The sequence below is a fragment of the Lepidochelys olivacea genome (genome assembly GCF_965140295.1).
Source record: "Lepidochelys olivacea isolate rLepOli2 genome assembly, chromosome: 9".
NCBI lineage: Eukaryota > Metazoa > Chordata > Testudines > Cheloniidae > Lepidochelys > Lepidochelys olivacea.
The window spans coordinates 92,759,115-92,782,507 of NC_140419.1; the positions used below are offsets into that span (position 1 = coordinate 92,759,115).

The following is a 23,393-nucleotide window of genomic DNA, read 5'->3' on the forward strand; positions in this document are numbered from 1 at the left end:
CAAACCTGCTATCCTAAAAGGTGAAGATCACTGTACCATGTGAGTAGGAAGGGTATCACGTGATAGATATTTTGTTTAAACACTTAGGTCAAACCCTGCTCTGCAAACCAAGCCTTAGTAAATGGCCTGGCAGAAATATATTCCTCAGGCACAGAGCTGCATGCTGCACATATCACCTCTAGAACAGAAAAGAGGCTCAGTCCTCCTGCATTACCTCCCCTAGCTTGGCTCCACCACAGCCCTTCAGTCTGCAGAGACAAAGAAGTGGTGGTGGGGAGGGGGGGGGGGAAAGGAGGGAGCAGAAGTTATCTTTAGAAGGAACTTGACCAGCCCAAATGTAAATCAAACATTACACTGCTCTTATTCTCGATCCCTAAATTTGTTAACTACTACAAGTGATTAAAGCTGACCAATTACTTCTACTGAACTAATTCTTCCCTGCTGAAAATAAAAAAAAGGTCTGGGTTTATTTAATATAAATAGGACAGGAAAACTGGAAAAAGACATTTATTCTTCAGACAGTTTCATTGCAGATTTGTCAGTGACTTTCCCCTCAGAATATGAAATGTTAAAAGTCCTTTGCTTTATCGATGGTATCCTGAATATTCAGTAGGCTTTGGTCCAACGTCTTTGGCAGCAGGTGCATTGTTTGAAGTGCAGTTGCAATTAGGGCAGTGATGGTATGATGGAGTTCGGTGATGAGATGATCTTGACATTGAAATGGCAGAGGCTGCTGCAATCATAGGCATTGAGAACCACGGGTTACAAAATGGCAGCAAACTAGCCCAATGAGCCTGCATAGCTGATAAGTCTGGATACATGGTTGGGAAGGTAGGAAGCCCCATCACAGGTCCAAAAGGACTATTTGATACAGGAGGTATGACATGATACAAAGAAGTCGCGGATGTAGTTGTAGTGGAATCTATATCATGAGTGCTGACTCGAGTATGGCTGTTATTTTGGGGTAAATGAAATGGAGCCAGCTGATTCAGCTTCTCACTGTCTTCTGCTGTCGCATGTTCCGATGGCTTCAGTGAAGCTGCTGGTGAAGAAACATATCCACTTCTGATTCGGGCAGTTGCTCTGGCAAGTCCCTTATTTACTGTAGGCTTTCTTAGTGCACATGTTTGCATGTTTTCCTTTGGAGCAGTTGCAACAAGGTCATTTTCCTCCATGGAAGCAGTTCTGAAGGCAGACTGAACATCTGAGCTTCTTCGCTCACTCTTTAGGCAGTTTTCACTAAATTCCTCATCTAATGAGAAAGCAACTGGTGGTGTATTTTTGATGCCAACTCTTCTCTTACACCTTACAAGGAGGTGGGGAGAGCCTCTCTTAAAATTCGGGTTATGGTAGAACTGTAACTAAATAAAGCAAGTGAAAAGATTTAATCACCTCTGTGAGGATAAAAAAAGCAAGAGTCAAGTGCACATTCTGGCTAAGATTTTGCCTACATAAAAAAGTCAAACATTAACATTGAAGGGACACTGGCAGGCACTTTAGGTCCCAATTTTAGTCTGTGAAGATGATTTGATGAACCAAACAGAAGCATTCTCATAACATTTAAAATCAGTGATCTATCCTTGAATTTATGAACATTCTCCTGCAGCATTGTTTTTAGTCTTTAAACCAGGAAATGGACATGAATAGCTTAGCTTCATTGTAGAAGCAAAATAAAGGGCAAAAAGCAAACATGGCAGAAATGGTGAAATGTAAATTTGACATTTAAAGGTATTATTCAGAATACAGGTAAGGACATTTTTCAGTACTATTTTTAATAGATTGTCCCTTTAACGGGTCTAGTATCAAAACAGAGTTTAAATAATAAGGATGGCTATTACCTAATCGTAGGTGGTTTTCAAAAGCACTGAAGTGATTTAGGAGTACAAGTCCCATTGACTTTTAGTAATTTAAATGAAGGCCATAAAGGTTCAGTCAGTAGCACATGGGCCATATCCACATTTCTAGCATTCAGCAACTGTCAGGAGGGAAAGAAAGCAGTTCAGATCTAGCATCAGGAGGAAGCCAGTAACCAGGCAGGAAGGGGGAATCTCTCTCTCTAAAAAGAAAAGGAGTACTTGTGGCACCTTAGAGACTAATCACTGGCTCAGGAGAGTAGGAAAAAGCCACACTGAAATGGTCACTTCAGGGCAAAAATGAGTAATCACATTTTTTTTTTTTTTTTTTACTCTTACTGTTCATGAAAATACCTTAAGAAATTATGGCTGTCAGAATATCCTTCGCAACCCTCATTCATAGATTCTCTTCATAACAAGCATAAAACAAAACTTATTTGCACGTGCAAAAAACTAATTTAACATTTTAAAATAGCATCTTTAGCTTTGAGAAATATTTTACCTTGCTAAAGGCAGATGCTGCTTTTTCTTCTGCTAGAAATTCAGCTAACGAGGCAGACCTTTGAAAATCTTGTCGCATTTTGCTAAAGCCATAGAGATTAAGCTGACGAATGAAACTTTTCATGCAATCAGTTTCAAAAATTCGCAGAGGTCCTCTCCTTTCCAGCACCTCCTTTTTAAAGAGCTCTTCGTCAATCACTACACAATTTCCATCATCATCCCACCAAAGTGACTTAAATTGATCACTTTCAACAATTTTCCATAGTTTCTTTGGAAAGGTGAGGGATAAAAAATCATTGTCTTCAGTGGAACTATCATCACAGAGAAGACGTGGTCTTTTTACCCAGGGTCCATCATTCAAAGCTTGAAATGCATTTTCTTCTATTATAGATCTCAAGGCAGAGTCACCAGTTGCTGTTTTATCACACAGTGGAACAGCAGAAGAAATTGAGACAGCAGAATCAACCTGAGCTGTAACATGTGGAGTTTCTGCTATAGAAAGGTCCATCGCCAATCCTCCTTTCTCACTTTGACCTATTTCAGCTGTAGTCATTTATGCTATTAGTTGAGCTTCATGCTCCTAGACAGAGGTATATTAAAATGATGCTAGCTTACAGTGAACTTCAATAAAGGAGTTCTAGAACATCATAATGATACCCGTGGTGTGCGGCTGTGACATAATAAAACAATTGGTTTCCTAGCAAACTGAGGTAGTAATGGCCAGACAAGTTATAGCATTTATATTTCATTTACAAGAGATTAGATCTAATCTACAAAAGGTCTCTTTATGTAAATAAAGCATGTACTGATTGGACAGGGCCACTGTCCCATCCCCCCCAGAGGCAGTCATTTCCACAACAGGGATGAGGGAAGTTTGTACTATTGCTATGGTTGAGAATAAAAGGAGAAATTTGTTCGACGAGTCTTTCCCTTGGGCTTCTTTCACGAATGCAAGAATTGCCACAGTGTGTGTGTTCTTGCTGTCAGACCCTGCCTGCAAGAAAAAACAAACATGAATACAAGTATTTAAATTACATAAATTGTATATAAAAATTTCAAAATGAGGATTTACAGTTCCATTTAGCTGCAGCAAAGGAGACTAACTACAGTGGTCTCTGGCAGAAGCCTTTTTCTGCTCCAAAGACTCTGGAAGGAGGTATGGATAAAAGGGAGGGGGACAGAATCTGAAATTGGCAGAGATTGGTCATCATTATCCACCTTTCAAGTGATAACAATAATTGTATATCAAAAGAACAATCCTGCAAGCACTTGTCACAGAGATAGCAGAGAGAAAAAAAGGGAAGAATGGAGGTTGTCTGCTAGACGCTTACTTGCCACTGGTTCTCCTTTCTGGTGACAGTGTGGGAATTCAACGTATGCCTCTTCAACTGCTGCTCTGTTCCAGCAGGGTAACCCATTGGACAAATGGAAGGCCCTTTCCTCGCTGAGTCAAGTAGGAAGTGTGAGAGCAGAGCATTGTCTCTTAAGTCTAGAGGACAATGATGGTGGGGTATTCATGGGTTAGAAGGCTGCCTCTAAACCCCATTTCTGCTGCAGTAGAGGAAGAAAGTAGACTATAATGAATTATATTCCACCATTAAATGCCCCTTACAGGAAATAAATAAAAGGGAAGAATAAAGGAACAGACCACTCTACATCCCATGGAGAAGCGTTGGGAGCATTTGCCTCACTAGTACTAGCATTAGTCAACAGACCAAATATTTCCTACTTCTGGCACAATCGTGGCTAGTAACTATGGTGGAGAGATGGAATTTCCACATTGCTATAATTCCTGCACCAGTAATTTTTTTCAGAAATACAATACTGATGGATATCTGAGTGTATACTTACCACTGACCTGTAAGAGCAAACAGAAGCATCTCCTGGCCAGGGAGAACAAGCTACAGTAACATGAATTTCAGATTAATCTCACTGTCCCACAAGTATCCTCAGTAAAGGTTAAAAAAAGCCCATCATCCAAAAAACTCATGACAGTGTCAAAACAAAGAGAAGCCTTTATAGAGAATTTACTATTTTAAGATGGCACAACTCATTTTGAAGGGTTTAATAATTTAGACTGACCGGTGTTTTACAGATGAAATTGGGTAATTTATGCAACAGTACAATCTTGATATTTATGACAGCTAACCAATAGCTGCAAAATTGATAATCCACAGAGTCTCTGAGCACTGAAAACAAGGTATAGATTTTGCACATAATGTAGGAGAAAATAGTTTATTGAACAGCTGAAGTAAGAGGCGAATGATGAATAAATGTGTTGCTTAACAGTAAAATTTGACTATAAAACTGGAAAAAGCAACACAAAGTTAACATTTACCCCCAAGTCAGTGCAAAGGTTGTGATTATTTACACAATAATTTACATTAAGTCAAATCATGTAAGGTGTTATACATTCTATATAAAACAAAAGCCTTCAAGTCTTGCCTGAGGAGTGCAATGCTCCTGTGCCTCTGTAGTTACCGATAGTGTTCATGTCTGAATAGGAAATGATAGGTAAAGACATGCCAATACATACTACTATATGCCTAAATACATACAGCAAAAGAGGCCAAGTTAAGACATGAAAGACATCCTCTGTAATAGTCTATGCATTTCATACAGGCTTTTTAAAAAAAATACCTTTACATAATATTTATACTGTACAGAACTAGAATTTGAACACAATATATTACATTGCTAAAATGTTTGTATAAATACTATACAGCCAGGCACATAACCAATCCACTAGGAAGGTTCACATATTAGACAACCACCTACCTCCATGGACAAAAGAACATCATAACACTAGGAACGCAATACTTAGAATGCTTACATGAGGTGTAGTAAAATATGAATTTCAGTTACTGGAGGTCATGGTACAGAATATTAGAAGTTTTCAATGCCCAGTTCACTACAATTGATGTCCCCATCTGTGTATTGGAGTAATTTCTCTGGTAATGACTTTATAGGTACATTTTTTTAACAGATTGTTTCCACTTGTGAACCTTACTATAACTAGTGTTCCCACTTTGATTTGTTACCATGAGATTTTAAGTAAATATGGAAAGCTCTGAAAGAAATCATATTCTAAATTTCCAACATCAACATTACAAGCCACTAATTGACAAATACCTGTCCTTAAAGAAATTAGAACAAGGCATGAGATGAAATACATTTGGCTGTTGATTCCAAGTTCCAGTTTTGTTGTCAGTTGTCCACCATCTAAATTCATCTTAATCTGGCATGTCAATGCTTAACTTGGGAGGTGGAATGACATACTTTCCAGGACTCTGTGTAATGACCACTCCAGTCTTTTTTCGGAACATTGGTGCAATTTTTGGAGGTTCTGGAACAGGTGTTTCTTCCAGTTCTTCATTATCTTCATGATGGAGATCATAGGAAATATTTCCATATTCTCTCAAGAATGGGAAAAGTTCAAGTAGGAATTGACAGAAGTCTTTGCGAATTCCAAACCACCCTGGAAAACATAAATATTTATTAATAATAGTTTCAGTTTTACTCCAGAGGAAAATTGAACTTTAAAAATAAGTACTCTCTCATTTCATTTGATTTAATTATTCAGACCAAAATCTTTTATATAAATAGATATTGATAAGTTATGTTTATAGAAAGTTACTTACAATGTGTAATATACATAGTATACTCTAATAGCAATACAAATCAGGTTATGTTAGCTTGCAGCTATGCCAGCATATATCGAGATGCCATCAGATTTCACAAGCTAAGCAGCGTCAGATCAGCATGTGGATAGGAAGAACATAAGTGGAGCACCAAAACACTAACAAATAGTGCAGGTGACTCAGTAGATGGTACTCTTCCATTAATTAATACCACAGCATGGTGTACAAGGGTACTGTGCCTGCTAAAGCCACATCTTTCACATGAAACAAAGCCAACGTCCTGATGACTTGCCATTAAAGATCCCATGACCTTCTTCTCAAGAGAGGTTAAGCTTGGTGACCAGTTGCCATATTTCACCTCGGTAACTGCATTTCAGTTGTGGAATTAAGTACATTTGTTTGTTAAGCACTTTGGGGTCCATTTGGGATGAATGGGGTTATATCTCCTAACTCATATTCATAAAATAAGATATACAACCCAATGCTAGATCTACAGCATATAGCCTTCTTGTAGACTGAGCCAATTCTGTCCTCGGCTACACTGCAACTGCACTGTGGTCACAGCTACAAGTGAAGACTGACTTGGACCCTTCAATGCTCCACACTCTCCCTCTCAATTTTGGGATGGCAAATTTAGGATTAAGGGTCAAAAAAGAAATGAAATGAGATTGGTTAAAAGTGATATAGCTAGCAGAAATACAAAGTTAGAAGTCTGATGCTATTCAAAGTAACGATACCTCAGACAGAAGTCTAATTACATTAACTAGGTCTGGGAGAGCAACCTATGCTGGAGATGCTTGGATAAAACAAGCAGCTATAGACATTGAGAATGTACTAGCTGAAAAGAAATTAGTCAATATTTTCATGATCAAGTCCTCACAAGGTCCTCTTAATGCATATTAGTAGAGAATATGAAGCTAAGATATTCCTTATTATAGGGCTAAATAGGTTTAATTATTACTGGTGGTGCAAAAATATTATTTAAGCACTGACAGTTTCTAAGAATCAATACAAGAATTAATCAAACAGCAGCTGAATATGAAAAAAATACCTATGATCTAAGAATTGGTTAAAAAAAAGCCTTAGTGTACATTGCGATTAAAGAGACCAAAAACAAGAGAAGCCAGTTTACAATAATAAATATTAATACTAACTCTTTCAACTGAAAAGATCCCAAAGGGTTTTTATCGCCTATACATTCACTGCACCATTAAGTAAATGTACCCTTGTACTAGAAGTCACAACCAACTGATACACAGCATAGCAGTGTGTGGTTAACAGAAAAACAAAACATTGGCTAAGGACACCAGGACAAGCCCATCCTCTTACAATAAATGCTATGGGATCCTCAATGTGCGTATCAGGCAAACAAAAAAAAAAAAAAAAAAACACACCACCACCCTCTAAACCCTAAAGAGCATGGAACTCAATTTACTGTGGAAGGATTAAGGGCGGAGTTGACCCTGTTGGTATTTGAAATTGTGGTTCCAAGGGGTCAAAATCAAGCTCTTAGATGATTAACAATAACAGAAGATACTCAAAATAAGAGGTACATACACAACATGTGGCTCACAAGGAAAAACTGTTTTAAGCTGCAAAGCTCCTTCTGACTAAGCACACTGTGTTCATCCCTGTTTAATTTGATCGGTGTCCACTAGAAAAACCAAACAAAACAGACTGCTTTGATGGAAACGTAAGCCATACTTTCTACTCTACTGAAAGAGACCCCCACAACATTCCTCAGTACCCAAAATTGAAAATTTTGCATTGAAAATTAAAAATTTTGCATTGAAATTGTCTCAAATACTTCTTCTTCCTACCCTTTTGCCCAATCTCTCCCTCTTTTGGCGGGGGGGGGGGGGGTTGAGGGGAATATACATATAGGATGTGTTATTTCTGAAAAGGATTGATAAATAGGCTAAAGCCTGGATTAAATATTTGAATTCAACATGAGCTTTTTCCATCTAATACTGCATATTTCTAGATACTTACAATGATTTCCCCCTTTCTGTCCAAATGTTGTTGCCATTAAAGTTATCAAAGAAAGCCAAAGAGGGACAAAAATGGGTATATATGAGAATGCATTATGTCCATCCAGTCTGTGCACTAGTAGAATCTAATGAAAAAAGTTAAGCAAATGTCAGTTTGATTATAATACACATCCCTGATCTTAACACATTTACATGCAGGACCCCAATCCTGCAAGTTACTTTGCACAAGAATATCCCTCCACTCTGCAAAGTCCCACTGATCTCAACTTTAACAAGTTTCCAATGCTTGTGTGAATGATGATCTTTTTACTGAAGTAGCAAAAATTCCTATATTTTATTTTTAAATTTCTCTCCCTGCACCCCCAGCCCAATCCATGTTAAGAGTTAAGATTTTATTCTAAATAAGGAATAGTATCTATACTTTAAGAAGCCCCAAAAGAAGCAGCTGTAGGAAACAGATTTGATAATAAAATAATGGACCATCCAACTTAATTGAGAATCACACACACAAAAGATCACATTTTTGCTTACTTCAAATGTGAGTAATGGAACAACGATTGTCATCCAACTGATAGCCATTGTTATGTGTGTTCTCCTCTGCTCAGCAATAACGTCCATTGAACGCAAGAACAGGACAGACCAAACAATGTAATAGAGTACTACCAGACACAGAAAGGACATCAAGATCCACAGAGGAACACAAACAACCTGAAAAAGAAAGACAGTTGACTATTTTTCCTCCCAGTGATGAGTTACTCTGTATCAGTTTTTGTTTTTCAGAAAATAAAAAAGTAAACATATTAAACCTAAATAGCTGAAAGTAATTTGTTGTAAATCTATAATGCTTTGTAATTAAGATTATCTCTACAAGAAGAAAGCTTCATGAACCATGACCAATGCTAAGTACCATATCAACTTTGTTGGGTTACTAGATAAGCTTCTTAAACCTTTGTCTAGACTGGACCTTTAACACAATTAGCTGAAGCAATTTAAAACCACTTCAAACGAATTCAATTTCAGTAAAATTTAGCTAGACATTATAAATGGGGTCAGAGTGCTTAAACAGAGTTTTGAATATGTGTACAGTAGGTCCCTTTAGCTGAAAAATGTCTAAACAGGGTTCTTGTCTCCTTTTGAATTCACTCTTGAATCTAAAGCAAGAGGAGTAGACCAACTACCATACTACCAGGCTGTTAACTTTCTTTTTTGTATGCAATGTAGTTGTAGCCATGTCAGTCCCAGGATATGAGAGAGACACGGTGGGTGAGGTAATATCTTAACATTCCTTGCAATTTTATTGTTTTTTACATCTACTTACAAAAAAACCACTTTTTGGAATTTTAAATCTCAGTATATTTTTACATTAACTCTTCCTTGTAACTGGATTTGAAATAGTTTGTAGGAATACTGGCTAAACCAACCAATTATTTACCAGGCGATATTGTTTACATACAAAAGCATTCCCCTATCTCATCACCCATTAACTCCCTGCTTTGTCTTGTGTTCTCTGTGGCAGTTTTCCTTTCCTATCCAATTTCCTCACCAACTGATCAGAGATTAACTGGACTTTGTGGTATACTGTCTCACTCCCCCCTGCAGAATGACACAAGCACAGGTTTCCATAGTGAAAACAGCCATTCAGTGAATGATTGCTGAATAGGCAAATCAACAGAAATGAGATCATGGACTTGTTAATACCATGACAATAACATTTTAGACAGGTTTTCTACCTAAAAGAATAAAAATGAAACATCAGACTATAGTAGCCAGGTTTTCAGTGGATAGAGACCTAGGTCTCTGTGTAAATATGCACACAAGCTGAACATGAATTTCAGGCAGATAGATACCCATTTGTGTAAGCCATTTCTCAGGGTTGTTCTCCTCTCCCCCCTCCCCCCAAATGTATACAGAAACATCCATGGAATAGCATGAGTTGTGCGTGAAGCAGCACCTCTAGCCATTGAAAGTTTGGCACTAAAACTATATCTACTAACATACTTCAACAGCAAGACTTTAGTGCTGCTATAATAAGTTAATGCTTCCCAAGAAGTCTTAATTTCTACTTTTTTTGTAGTTTAGTGAGGCAATTTATTGAGTAGCAAGGGAAAGGAAGTCCCAGATCATGAATTCTATTCCATATCCTATCCATGCACACTTCATAAGTGGTAAACTACTTACCTTCATGGTATCTTAGTTTATCCTTCTGAAAAAAATATAGGTAAACACTTACCTTAAGGGGCTCAATAAAAGTTTAAGACACTTGACTAATATGGTGCTCTGATGCCTTTTGGCACTGGATACCAAAAATATAATTCTCATTTTTTACTTTGGACATATTGACATTATTACTTACTTGTTAAAAACCCACACTGCACTTACACTGATCATTTTTTAATTAAAAGCGTCAATGGGGTTAATGAATAGCTACAACTCGTTACTTCTAATTATACATTATAACTACGTGCTTCACTTTATTGTGCAATTTGGTAGCAAATAACTTACTTCACTTAAAAGCATTTTCGTTAGCAGGCCACCATATTCAATGTTTGCATGAAGACTTCAACATTTAGAAACAACCTTAAAATGGAGTAAATGGAATTTACGTACAAGCCATGGCCATCTGATGATCTCGTCTAGTCTGAGTGCAATAAATATGAACTGGAGAATATTGACAGAACACAAAATTTCCAACTACAAATAAAAAACAAAAATACATTAGAACCACTTCATAGCACTATAAAGTACACACAAGACACCCAAAAAGTTTGAAAGAACAACTTTATGACTCATGATACAGTTCTTTAACAATGAACACCACTTATATCTACACGAGATGTTATGAATGATTAGTCACGAGTTCCTTCATCCACCCAATCCAGTCCTTATTTCAATGATAAGTTAGTTACTGTTTTTTAAACTAACATTTCCTTTAGTAGTTGCACTGCAGCATTTAGCTAGTGCAAGGCATCCTCTGTGTGAATCTAACTAGGAGGAGACCAGTCTAGTTTCACGCTCCTGCATGAAATGCAAAAAGACAGTATGAATAGTAAAAAGTAGATTACATTTTTAGAAGTTAAAATTGGTAAGATGTATTAGTTCCACTGAGGACACATTTCCTTTATGTAGCAACAGAGGTTAAGTACTAGTTTTTTTGTTTGTTTGTTTTTTTAAATGAAAAGAGTGAAAGCCACTACGCTTTTCAAGTGTCCCATTAACCTCTACTTTGTGTCCCCAGTAGAAAAGTAAAAGCTGTACTTTAAAACTAACCCTAAATTATATTGAAAATGTGACACCTTTCTGATTAGCTCAAAAAGGACCAAATAATGAAATACCATCTGACTTGGCAGAATTCCATTTCCCAAAGTTCCAGGGCTAACCCCAAATAGGTAAGAGTTTGTTAAGGGATCAGAGAGAAATTTACTCTTTGAAAATGGCTAATTGAAGCCAGTGATTTTAAATACATTTTCTATTTTAAATGCCAATATCTAAGGGGATTTTGAGATATAAATATTTTCCAGAGGTCAGACAGTATGTGCTACTTCATACTGGCTCAGTTATCTTAGTGGGCATTCTGCATAATCTATGACCTCTAAGACATAAGTGTGACACTCTGTATCTTTAAGCAAAGAACCCAGTCTCCACTAGCCATGCAAAGGTAACATTTTAATAAAATTTTTCAGACTGGATTTCAAGTAACTATGTACTGGAACTCCACAACTGAGTAGAAAAATAAGCGGACACAGGGCAAGAAGAAAAGTTACAGTATAGATTAATATAAGGGAAGGCTTGTTTTAGGATATAGACCTTGTCTTTTTGGTCTTTTCGTACTAGAAAAAGCTCATTCTATAGATAGTAACCGACCTGGATTACTCCAGCCTGAACTCAGGTCACGTAAAACTGTTAACTGTTGAACAAACGAACCCTTGATAGCAGCTGCACCATCAGGATGTCCTGATCCAACATCAAGGTCAAAAACCCCATCGTTAATAAGGCCTCTAAGACGGTATTGCGCTGTTATCCCTGGGGTAGCTTGGTTCGTTGATCAAATATATTGGATCATTTTGCCATTAGCACTTTGAATTGTAGGTCTAGGTTATAATTAGGTTAATATGCACCACTTGCCAAATTTGGAGATGCCAGAGTCAAATTTAAAGCATTCCTGAGTGCCTTCGATAAATAGGATTTTGAAAATCACTGAAGCAAATGATATATTAGAAAACTTCCCCAGCCCGCCATGCATACACAAGGGCTTATCGAGTAGTGGCCACCTGTGCCAAGGCATGATCCATTTCATAGTGGGATCAAGCAGACTGAAAATACTTTAAAATGAAGCAGCTATTCAACTAAATGACAGCTGAACAACTGCCTCAGTTACATTACGTCAACCAGCATAGTGCACATTTCTGCACTAGGACATGCTGGGTGTTAACAGTACACGAAAAGCCTGAGCTACAAGTAGTAAAACCCTCGAGAGGGACAATGAAAGACAAACCAAGACAGCGTGAGATTAAGGAGATAAAGTGGTGGAAAAGTAAACTGGGCAGTGGAGTTTTGTAACTTACTCTATTCGGGAGATAGCTGTGACCTTTTAGGGGTGAGTGGATTCCAATTTTTCTCCACCAATATTTATCAGCTGTGCACCCATCCTGCCAATCAAGTGGTAATCAAGCATCCAACAGAAGAGGACTACTTTTATGCAAATTTTATGTTAAGGTACACTAAAAATAGAATTCTACAGAATAAAGTTCTATTTGCAAATATTTTTAAATTTGCAGTTTTCAAGGGATCTAAAAATTAGTCCACCAGTTACCTAGAAAGTGACTTTCCTTTCTCTTATTTTTCCAGAAGATGGTAAATCCAGTATATCCTAACATTAAAATTGCTCAGTTGAGATAAGTAGTCAAGTCATCTAAAAAGGTAAAGAGCTTTTTGCACAGTCCCTATGGTATTAAAAAATAGTTATCGCCTTCTGAAAACAGTGCTGCAATAATTTCCTCAAACAGGCAATTCATTGTACAAAAGGTTCCCCCTCGCTGGTAATAGCTCACTTACCCGATCACTCTCGTTACAGTGTGTATGGTAACACCCATTGTTTCATGTTCTCTGTGTATATAAAATCTCCCAACTGTACTTTCGACGCATGCATCCGATGAAGTGAGCTGTAGCTCACAAAAGCTTATGCTCAGATAAATTTGTTAATCTCTAAGGTGCCACAAGTACTCCTTTTCTTTTTTCATTGAACTAAAAAGCTGAGTTTGTTGCGGACATGCTAGCCTGCATGCCACATCTCAATGTTCTCCATAAACTTAGTAAATGTAAGAATTGTGCTCTCATATTGCTAAAGAGCTTATTATGTGCAAAGTGTGAACAAGTTAACCTCTTACTCCTACAGACAGCACCAGTCAAGCAAAAGACTCTTCAGCCTTCACTAAGCTCCTATGAATTAATAAGTGATTTCAGCAGACAATACTGTCTAGGAGCACTTTATAACAGCACTAAATTCACTTCTGAGATGTACAAAAGTTAATCCATACTACAGAAACACTTTTGTAGTTCATTGTTAAAACAGATTCAATAATAATGACAAGTTTAGAACATGGATGTTGTAATTTAATATGTTCCTAGTAAAGAACAATTTAAGTAGAAAAAGTGAAGTGAGGATAATTTTTCATTTTCTGGTCTCTCAGTTTTGGTAAGCTACAGAATATGACAGATTGATACACTTCTTGGTAACACATGAACAATCAATATGGAATAAATTCTGCTGTTCAGATTCAACAATCCTAGTTCTTAGTACTATAAAAGCAAAGTCTCACCTCCAGAGATCTGTCATGTCGGAAGCCCCACACACAAGCTGCAACTGACACTGGAGATACAAAGAACAACGGCATGAAGACCAGAAGCCAGAAATGGGTTCCTCTTTCGATCCTGTCACATACCAGAACTTCGAACATCAGCAGTAGCAGATGAATGCCTACTGCAATTAACATAGCTTTGAACTCCACACAGGTTTCTCCTTCTGCTCTAAAGAGGGGTAAAGAAGGAATCAAAATCCATTGGCCTTAATTCAAAAAACAGTGTAAATTATGAAGCATCCTATCATGCAAATATCCCAAGACATTTTGAATATAACAGTTCAAAGTTCCTTGTAATAATCACTATCTCTTAAGTGCCATGTACACATTTGGTATTACATAAACAACAGGCACTCTTTGAGAAAGCAAATTTACAGAATTGGGGTGAAAAGTTAAAATTAAAAAAAAAAACGAACATTTTTCACAAGGGGAAAATTTTCAACAAAAAAAAATATAAATTTTAAGAAAACCAAAATGGAATTTTTCAGCTTGCTCCCTGGATAGCACAGGAGCAGGACAGATTGGCAGGACAGCAGCAGGCCAACCTGCTATCTGGTTTCTGTTGAAACTATTGATGGATCAGACACATTCCCAGACAATGTTCAGATTCTGTGGAATCAGCATTTTCCAATGGAAAATTATTCCACCTGAAAATTTTTGACTATCTCTTTCTGTTTACAGGGAAAGAAAGAAAGAGGCCTTTTATATTTTTTTAACTAAGAACATTTCCGACTTCTCAGATGCACCTGCTGCTGGAAAGAGTGACTTCTAATTATGGGAACCTCAGAATTATGAACACCAGAGTTATGAACTCATTGGTCAAGCCCACACCTTATTTCGAACCAGAGTACGCAATTAGGTAGAAACAGAAACAAAAACAAAACAAAAGAAAAAAACAAAAAAGCAAATATAGTACAGTACTGTGTTAAACCTAAACTACTAAAAAAATAAAGCGAAAGTTTAAAAAAAAGATTTGACAAGGTGAAGAAACTGTTTCTGTGCTTGTTTCAAATTAAATTAAAAGCAGCATTTTTCTTCTGCATGATAAAGTTTCAAAGTCGTATTAAGTCAATGTTCAGTTGTAAAATTTTGAAAGAACCATAATGTTTTGCTCAGAGTTATGAACATTACAGAGTTACGAACAACCTCCATTCCCGAGGAGTTTGTAACTCTGAGGTTCTACTGTAATACACCAATAGCGTATATTTTTGGTCTCAATGAGGAGAGGGGATCCTATGAACTCCTGAACTTACTTAATACATTTCCACCATGAAAACAAAATATTAAATTATATGTCAAAACAAATTTTTCTTGAAGCAGACATGCAGATATAAATTGAATAGTATAATCTATAAGAATATGGATTTTATGTGCACAGTTATATGAATCACTTTTTATTTATTATACACATTTTTATGGAAAGTGATATCTACAAGTTATACTATACTACCTTAAAAGTTCTTAGTTTTATTTTTCTCTATAGTATATTCAAAGAAACATATCAAATGCATAAATATGGACTCTTATTCTTAATTGTATCTTGACAATCAATTTGGAAAACACGAGACAAGCGGAAAGATAGCTGCAACTCTGGCCTCAAGGTAATGAAATGGAGGTTTCTTCTTGTAAATTTGGTTCTGTTACTGGGAACATGATTATATGGTACACATACATATATGACATTAAACTATTTGTTGAGTGTTTGTCTTCATGAGAAACAACTAAAATGGTTTGCAAGTATCACCTGGGCCACAATTTAAAATGCTGCTTTTCATAGCATTAGAAAATGTTTAACATTCCTAATGAAAATAATTTTTGCTTATACTTAGATACTCTTCTACAGTCTTTCAAGGCTTATGTAAGTATTATTAATTATTTACATTATCCTAATAGTTCAGGGGAACCAGAAGGTAAAACTAACTAGTTTATCTTTATTGTCCAACACAAGTAAAGTGCAAACATCTGTTTTTAAAAAATAAGCATCCACTTTAAAATTCAATAGGTTTTAAAAATCGAAAGTATCATCAGGAACAGGGAGGAGATTTTATTAAAGCTATGATTTTTTTTCCATTTGCATACTGGCTGAATTATCCTAGGAATCTTATGTCGTGCCTTACACCTCAATCCTAAAACTGAGTTTGTGGATGAGCAGGATCTGCACAGAGCCACACTAAAGCCAATGGGCTCCAGCATATCCACTGGTAAGATCAGGACCACTCTGTATATATTTGAGTTTCTACCAATTTTTCTTTTAATAAATAGTAAATCTGGATAATTTTACTCTGACAGTTGAGGTTTGAAAAAACATTGAGCAAACTATTCTCTTCACACATATAACACCAAGGATATTAAACACAAGGAGTTCAAACACATTTAGGGCTGATCTAAACAGTTTTTATAACAATTAAGCATGCTGGTTTATAAAATGACCTAGTTAGTATGGTGCAACCTGCCCCTCCCAAGTATAAAGATGCTTACATCAATATAGCTGATACAAAAACAAACTACACCAATATAAGCACCTTTATACCTGCATGACTCTGTCCACATTACATCAGCTTCAAAACTAGTATATCAAAATTGGTACAAAAACTGTGCAGACAAGCCTGTGAATTTTTAACTCATGTCTCCTAAATGAACTGTCAGTACAATATAAGGATAAAGAGTCCATACATACATAAAGCTATGTTTCCATGTTACGTGTTACAGTGACTAATTTTAAACAGCATCAGACAGGTTTTATTGATTTCCATATAACTTCTTATATAGTTATCAAAAGCATACTTATAGATTTTGATTCACTATGAAAAAGTTAAACATTTCTTCCCTCATTGAAAACAAGTGTCCTAATCTTACCGATATTGTGGGTTTCGTGCCCATACTCCTGTTCCCACTGAGGCACCAACAATTACCATTAGCTTCCACAGCCATATTGGAGCAAAGACAGCCCAATAACTCCACTGAATTTTGTCATCCAGACGGAGAGAGAGCAGAACAGAGAACAGCAGCAGACATGCATAGATAAGAAATTTGCTATGAAAAAAGAAAAATACAACTTAGAAGCTCAGCAAATTGTTTTACATACTTTCAGAAAACAAAGGAAACTCAGTTCAGTCAGTGCCTTGTCTGTCTGCACTGTACACAGAAATTTTGAATCAGGCCATTACTTAATACAACAGAAAATGTATGGCTGTTGAATTTCTTTGGGCAGATTTAATCAATTCTGAAGAGGTGCTTTAAGTATTATATTTATGATGAAATATTCTTATATACACCTCTCTCATCTATAAAATAATTACTTCAAGTGAACACATCAAAAGCATTCTTACAAGACAAGCGTACAGAATATGAATGGACTTTTTAAAATACTTCCCCTCCCACAATACTGCTCCTGTTTAATCTCATTAAGTACACAACTTGGTTAAATTTTACAAGCAGTATGTTCCCGGTAAGTACATTTTGCAAAACAAATCAAGTAATAAATGTAATCCATGTATTCATTATGGTTATTTTTAATTTTAATAAATCATCTAGAGTGTCAAAAACTAACTACAATAAAAATGAGTTTAGTTTCCTAATTAGGTATTCCTTATTTTACAAAAGACAAAGGATTTTTAGACTTGGTTTTGTAAAATTTATCAAATTTATTACTGAAAATTTAAATTTTGCTTTTTCTAGAAGATAATTTGATATGCAAAAGTTACTGTCTCAATGGTTTTAAAGATTAAAATGTATGTATAATAAAGGAAATTTCACCTAAAAGTTGTTTTTAAGTACTTAAACCACTACATTTTATAAACTAGTTAATAATCTAAAACTGTTCTCATCCACTCACAATGCACTCATTCAACAATAAATACAGTGACCTGTCACCATACCACCAGAGTGGTCCATGCTCTGGTAGGTCCATGCTCTGGTACCGGCTCAACATCCTGGTCCCGGCCCCGAGTTTCCTGGCCAACCTCCAGACAGCGATTCTGGAGTTCTTTTGGCCAGGAGTGCACTGGGTCTCTGCAGGGGTCCTCCACCTGCCCTTGGAGGAGGGAGGCCAGGGCCTGAAGTGCCTATGCACTCAGGTCCAGGTCTTCCACCTTCAGGCCCTCCAGAGGCTCCTTTACGGCACAGGTAGTGTGGCATGGAGAGTGCTGGCGCACGCCTTCCTGCACCGCTTCCGAGGGCTCCGATACGACTGGCAGCTCCTTTATCTCCATCCGAGAGGTCTTCCGCGAGACCACCCTGGGCTGCCAGTCTTCTACCAGGACCTCCTTAGGACCTGGAAACTGTTCACAGCGACCAGGTCCGTGACGGCCACCGAGGGGGCAGATCTCCTCGAGGAGCCCCTGCTACACAACCCCCAGCTCCGTGTACAGATGGCGGAGTCCTGCTCGGTGCGCCAGAGGTTGGTCCTGGCAGAAGTCACCAGAGTCGGAGATCACCTGGACTACAACCGGGGAGACTGGCTGGATCCCCTGACACTTGCTTGGTGCATGGGGTTCTCCAGACCTCGTACTCCCCGGCGCGTAGTTCAGGAGGTGAGGGCCGCTTTACCACCCGCTGCTCGGGCCTATCTTGACTGGGTCCTGTGAGAGGGCATGCTCTGCCCATCTTCCACCCTAGGCCCTCCGGACCTTTTCATAGGGCCCCCGTCCCATGGATGCAACCACCCCCGCCCCTTCACTGTGAGCCGGCTGCACAACTTGCAGCCGGTTCATTTCCAGACTGCACCAAGGAAACATCTATACACGCTCGTGCTCCACACCCTTCACTTCCTCACCCTCACGTCCCGCCCCGACACAAAGTGGCAGGACCTCCTGCCACCTTTAGAGAGTGAGGAACCCCAGTGGGCCAGCCTATATTCCACCTTAGTCCCGAGGCCCGCCGGGGATATCAGGTGGTGGCTCCTTCACAGGGCTGTGAGCACGGGGGTGTATTTGGCGTGGTTTACCCCTGTCCCGGACACCTGCCCCTTCTGCGGCGAGGGAGACCCTGGCACACGTTTACTTGGATTGCGCCAGGTTGCAGCCCCTATTCAGGCTCCCCACAGATATTTTATTATGCTTCTGGTTACACTTCTCCCCTCACCTCCTTATCTATGCACTCCCTATCCGTGGCCCCACAAAGCCACGGGACCTCCTGGTCAGCCTCCTCCTGGCCCTGGCTAAGATGACCATCTGTAAAACCAGGGAGAGGAGGTTGGCCGACGGAGACTCCTGTGACTGTGGGGCCTATTTCCGATCCCCCGTCCATTCACGCATCCGGGCAGAGTTCCTCTGGGCAGCGTCCACTGACTCCCTTGATGCCTTCAAGGAGCAGTGGGCTCTGTCCAGGGTTCTCTGCTCGGTGTCCCTGTCAGATTCCCTTTGTTTGACCCTTTGACCACACTCCTGTTCCTATTATTTTATTAGTTGTCCCCTGAAATCACTTGGCTTCCAGGTCCTGTGGGATCCAGGTCCTTAGGCTGGGGGAAGGAGCCTTTAGCAGTGGGTGGGCAGATCCACTTCGTGGATCCCAATAGGACCATACCACCAGAAGTTAGATAAAATTACATATGCAAAAAACATTTGCTACTACAGAACAAAAATAATTTGCACTCTTGAGCACCTTCATCTGAGGATCTCAGAGTGCTCTACACACGTGTAATTAAGCTTCAACACCACCTCTCTGTGGGAGATAATTATACATAGTTTATAGATTGGTAAAGTGAGAAACCGAGAGGTTAAGTGATTTGCCCAAGGCCACCCAGTAAATCAGAATCTGAATCAAGAATACAATCCCTAGTCCCATAATACAAGCAGTAAGCACTCTCCTTTATTCCATAAAATCCTAACAGAACATTCACAAGATCAGCATCTCCAGTTTAAATACAAGCCTCTATTCAGCACAGGTGTCTCAGCTCTGAAAGTTAATAAAATTTCTCTTCTTCTCTTCATTCTTTTTGAAATGGCAGACATGATTCAGCTTTTAGCATCCCTGCACCAATACATTTCCTGAAACATTCATTATTCTGTACAGTTTGTACAACCAAATGCAGTTACTTACAATTATTATGGCGATTAGTTAAGGCCCATTAGTGGAAATGCTTCATGAACTCTGTGCTCTGGGATTCTTTCATCCCCCTGACCGTCCCCCACACCTTACAACTGTGTGAGCACTTTCTACATTTTCTTAAGACATCTTATAATGGTTAATCGTGACATACAGATCAGATGTGACATATTCTACTCACTCTCCCAGCTCCTTTAACCATTACACGTGTTTGTATTCTCTTGGCCTCAGAGAGCAATGAATGGAGCTGCACAGATTTCCCTGCTACAGCCTTGCCACACTCTACAGAGCCAGAGGTCCAGAGTCAGGAATACAGCAACTACACCCTTTTCTTCCAATGGACTCCCATTTTGGCCTCATCTAGATTAGGATTTAAAGGTGTAATGCTAACACATTTTCAATCTAGCATACACAAGGCACACTGCCCTTAAAATGTGATAAAATCTTAAAGATGCGGGGGGCACTACATTCATTTTCTATCTTAAAGCATCACATCAGACAGAGGCTGGAATTTAAAAGAACACTAAATCTGAAATTTAGTCACAATTTTTTAAGACTGAGTTTTAAAGCAGTTTCAGGTACTAGGTCTACAAGATTGTGGTTTTACAAATACATATTCCTATTTTTTAAAGTGTCACTCTTCCTTCAAATCAGGACTGGATGTTTTAAATGGAAGACATGCTTTAGTCACACACAAATGATTGGGCTCAACACAAAGGTAACTGAGTGAAATTCTACGGCCAGTGTATATAGAAGACAGACCAGATGATTTACTGATCTCTTCTTCTGTCCTTACAATTTAAATCCCCTATTGCTGTGAGAAAGACCCACGGAAACAAAAGGAGGAAGTGACCGACCGATACAAGAGGGGAAAAAAACAGTGAAACTGCCTGTGCATTGACAGACAAGGTGGGTGAAGTAATATATTTTATTGGACCAACTTGATGGTGAGCCACACATAGCTGTTCTTCAGGTCTGGGAAAGGAACTCGCAGCATCACAGCAAAATGCAAGGTGGAACAGATTATTTAGCGTAAGTAGTTAGCACATAATGTAAGAAACCATTCAAGGTACAGGTTTCAGAGTGGCAGCTGTGTTAGTCTTTATCAGCAAAAACAACGAGAGACTAACAAATGTATTTGGGCATAAACTTTTGTGGGCTAAAACCCACTTCATCAGATGGATGGAGTGTAAAATACAGTAGGAAGATTGCACATACACACAGAACATGAAAAGATGGGGGTTGCCTTACCAACTGTGACCAGACAAATCAATTAAAGTGGGCTATCATCAACAGGTACAGTGGCCCGTTAACACCTCTGCAGTCATAGCCTCCCTGTAAAACTAGGGAGTTACAGATTGTTGTACTAAGCCATAAATCCAGAATCCCTGTTCAATCCATGATTTTTAGTGTCGAACAGACTAATGAACTTAATTAAGCTCATCTTTTGTCAATATTTTGTATAGAAAAGGCTAAACTGAAACAAAGTAAAATTCACACTGAATTTTAAGTATCTTTAACTTTGGTTATTAAGATACTAGGATTGTAACTAGAAAATAAGCAAAGTTATTTCAGAGAATGACATTATGCATAAAAAAAGTAAACTGAGTAGGACTGGTTTGAATCTTGAAAGTGCTAGAAAACAGTGCTCATGAAACATTTATGCCAGCAGCAGAACTCAGTTCTGCAAAATGTGTTTTTTACATAAATCCACACGGACCTATGCTACGAAACTATGCCAGAATGCTAGGGCAGCTCTCAAGCATGGTTTTGGATTAACAATAAATAACTTGTTTTTATACAGCACTTTTCTTTCCAAAAGAACCTGAAGAGCTTTACAAGTTTATACCAAAGGACCATTTCATTCACCCGTGAAAAGCATAGTTAGTTATTTTTAAAGCAATCAATGTCCCATTCATGCAAGATGCTGTACACTGCCCAACTCTATCCTAAAAAGCTTAAAGGAAGCTTTTTAATGGTGAACAGCAACACTACACAACAGATTAGCACACACATAGTAAAGAATATTGTACCTAAATGAAACAACGGGTGGGAAGAAGGTTAGAACTGGGCCCTTACACAAGCCCTCTTTTCCACCAGGTCTTCCCTCTTTGCACACTCCTGACTGTACTTGTTCCATGCTGCCCCTTGGTATAGCCTTGCTAACTAGAACACATCAAGCACCCTCTATTTCTTCCTTCAAGCTTTCTGGGCAGTAGTATCTCCAATGAACACAACTCACTAGGTTTGTACTGCACACATCCAGGTGCTGAATAACTGGGGCAGGGGCTGCGTTTTCTCGGGCACACCCCGCTCTCCCCTACCCCTGGCACTCCCGCTGACATGCCTTCAAGCGGTCAGAGCGATCGCCTGCGTCCTCAGCCAGGCTACACCACGAAACCGCGCCAGCCGTGGCCACGCTCAGAAACCCTGGCCCCGGCAGCACCTGCGACCGCACACGGCTCTGCCCGTAGCAGACGGAGCCGTGTTACGTGCCCTGTTGTGGTAGCCGTCTGGGTCCCAGGACGTTAGAGAGACAAGGTGGGTGAGGTCCTGTCTTTCCTCGGACCAACTTCTGTTGACGAGACAAAGCTCTGGAGCCGCACAGAGCGCTTGGCCGGGTCTGGGAAAGGTCCTAGGCTTGCCAAGGGTCGCAGGTGTTGTGTTGCCACCCTCCGTGGCCGGGCACCAGGCGTGAAGGGAAAGCTCCGGCGAGATGGGAGCAGCTCCCTGGACAGGGGTCCGGGAGGGTGGGGGGATAAACAGAGACGGGAGAGCCCGGATTTAAGCCAGGCCCCCTGAGCCCTGGCCGGGGTACGGTGGCCTGACAGCTCCACATGGGCCCTTCCAACAGACTCCAAAAGGAAGCCCCCGGCCCGGTCCGGCTAGGCCGGCGGCGGCGCAGGGCCCGGACTCACCTCGGATTGAAATCCTGGAATAACCCGCGCAGGTTCATGGCGCCCCGACCTTCCGCCTCTCACTACACGGGACGCATGGCGCAAGCCCCGCAGTGCCCGGCCCCGGCGCTGCTACTGCCGCCGCCGAAGGAGCCCGTTTACCGACTTCTCCCTCCCCTCACAGCCCTCATCCGAGCCGGAGCGCTACGCGCAGCGCGCATGCGCATTTCTTCGGCGCATGCGCAGCAAGGCCGGGAAACCGCGGTCCCATTTCGCCTATCTTCCCCGACGAAAGGAAGACAAGCCCCCCCTCTCCTGATAACCACAGGGTAGCGCGCATGCTCAACAGCTAGGCGCATGCGCTTTGAGGGAAAGGAACTTAAATCTTGCTGCGGTGGAAGTGGTTGAGTCTTTGATTCTTTCTGCTTGCCCCGCCCCCCGTCGCTGAGCAGCGCTGCTAGGCCCCGCCCACCTCCTAGGCTTTCCAATAAGCCCGACTTCCCGCCCTGCCGTTGGCTGGAGCCTAGCCCCGTCCCGCCCTGTCGGCGATGCTGCAGCCTGTGGCTACTCGTGACCCCGCCTCAGCCCCTGGCGGGGGCAGCTCCCGCCC

The 23,393-nt window shown here is 39.8% G+C and overlaps 2 protein-coding genes across 3 annotated transcripts; both read right to left on the bottom strand.

The window, feature by feature from the left end:
* Positions 1–524: 524 nt before the first annotated feature.
* Positions 525–4,457, bottom strand: LOC311526344 (heat shock transcription factor, Y-linked-like). Its single transcript, XM_084639255.1, has 3 exons — positions 3,686–4,457; positions 2,356–3,348; positions 525–1,361 (listed from the first exon to the last, which is right to left on the bottom strand). The coding sequence occupies exons 2-3, from the start codon at positions 2,905–2,907 to the stop codon at positions 585–587; spliced, it is 1,329 nt and encodes a 442-aa protein (XP_084495381.1). The 5' UTR covers positions 2,908–3,348; positions 3,686–4,457; the 3' UTR covers positions 525–584.
* A 221-nt stretch (positions 4,458–4,678) lies between these two features.
* TMEM185A (transmembrane protein 185A) lies at positions 4,679–23,013 on the bottom strand. 2 transcript variants are annotated; one of them, XM_084639256.1, is made up of 7 exons: positions 22,805–23,013; positions 16,698–16,874; positions 13,803–14,010; positions 10,594–10,677; positions 8,518–8,694; positions 7,988–8,111; positions 4,679–5,832 (listed from the first exon to the last, which is right to left on the bottom strand). In XM_084639256.1, exons 1-7 carry the CDS (start codon positions 22,840–22,842, stop codon positions 5,588–5,590), a joined length of 1,053 nt encoding a protein of 350 aa, XP_084495382.1. In that variant the 5' UTR covers positions 22,843–23,013; the 3' UTR covers positions 4,679–5,587. The 2 variants fall into 2 exon arrangements, with proteins under 2 accessions (XP_084495382.1, XP_084495383.1); XM_084639257.1 differs by lacking the exon at positions 4,679–5,832 and adding an exon at positions 7,553–7,649.
* Between the last annotated feature and the right edge of the window lie 380 nt (positions 23,014–23,393).

What these genes read in the sequence shown, in the direction of transcription:
- LOC311526344 (XM_084639255.1), bottom strand. Translation starts at nt 2,907, where the DNA reads ATGACTACAGCTGAAATAGGTCAAAGTGAGAAAGGAGGATTGGCGATG. An exon ending in CAGCATCTGCCTTTAGCAAG is followed by an intron (nt 1,362 to 2,355) that starts GTAAAATATTTC and finishes TGCTTTATTTAG; the next exon opens with TTACAGTTCTACCATAACCC.
- TMEM185A (XM_084639256.1), bottom strand. Translation starts at nt 22,842, where the DNA reads ATGAACCTGCGCGGGTTATTCCAGGATTTCAATCCGAG. An exon ending in TTCCAGGATTTCAATCCGAG is followed by an intron (nt 16,875 to 22,804) that starts GTGAGTCCGGGC and finishes CTTTTTTCATAG; the next exon opens with CAAATTTCTTATCTATGCAT. An exon ending in GACATGACAGATCTCTGGAG is followed by an intron (nt 10,678 to 13,802) that starts GTGAGACTTTGC and finishes TTTTATTTGTAG; the next exon opens with TTGGAAATTTTGTGTTCTGT.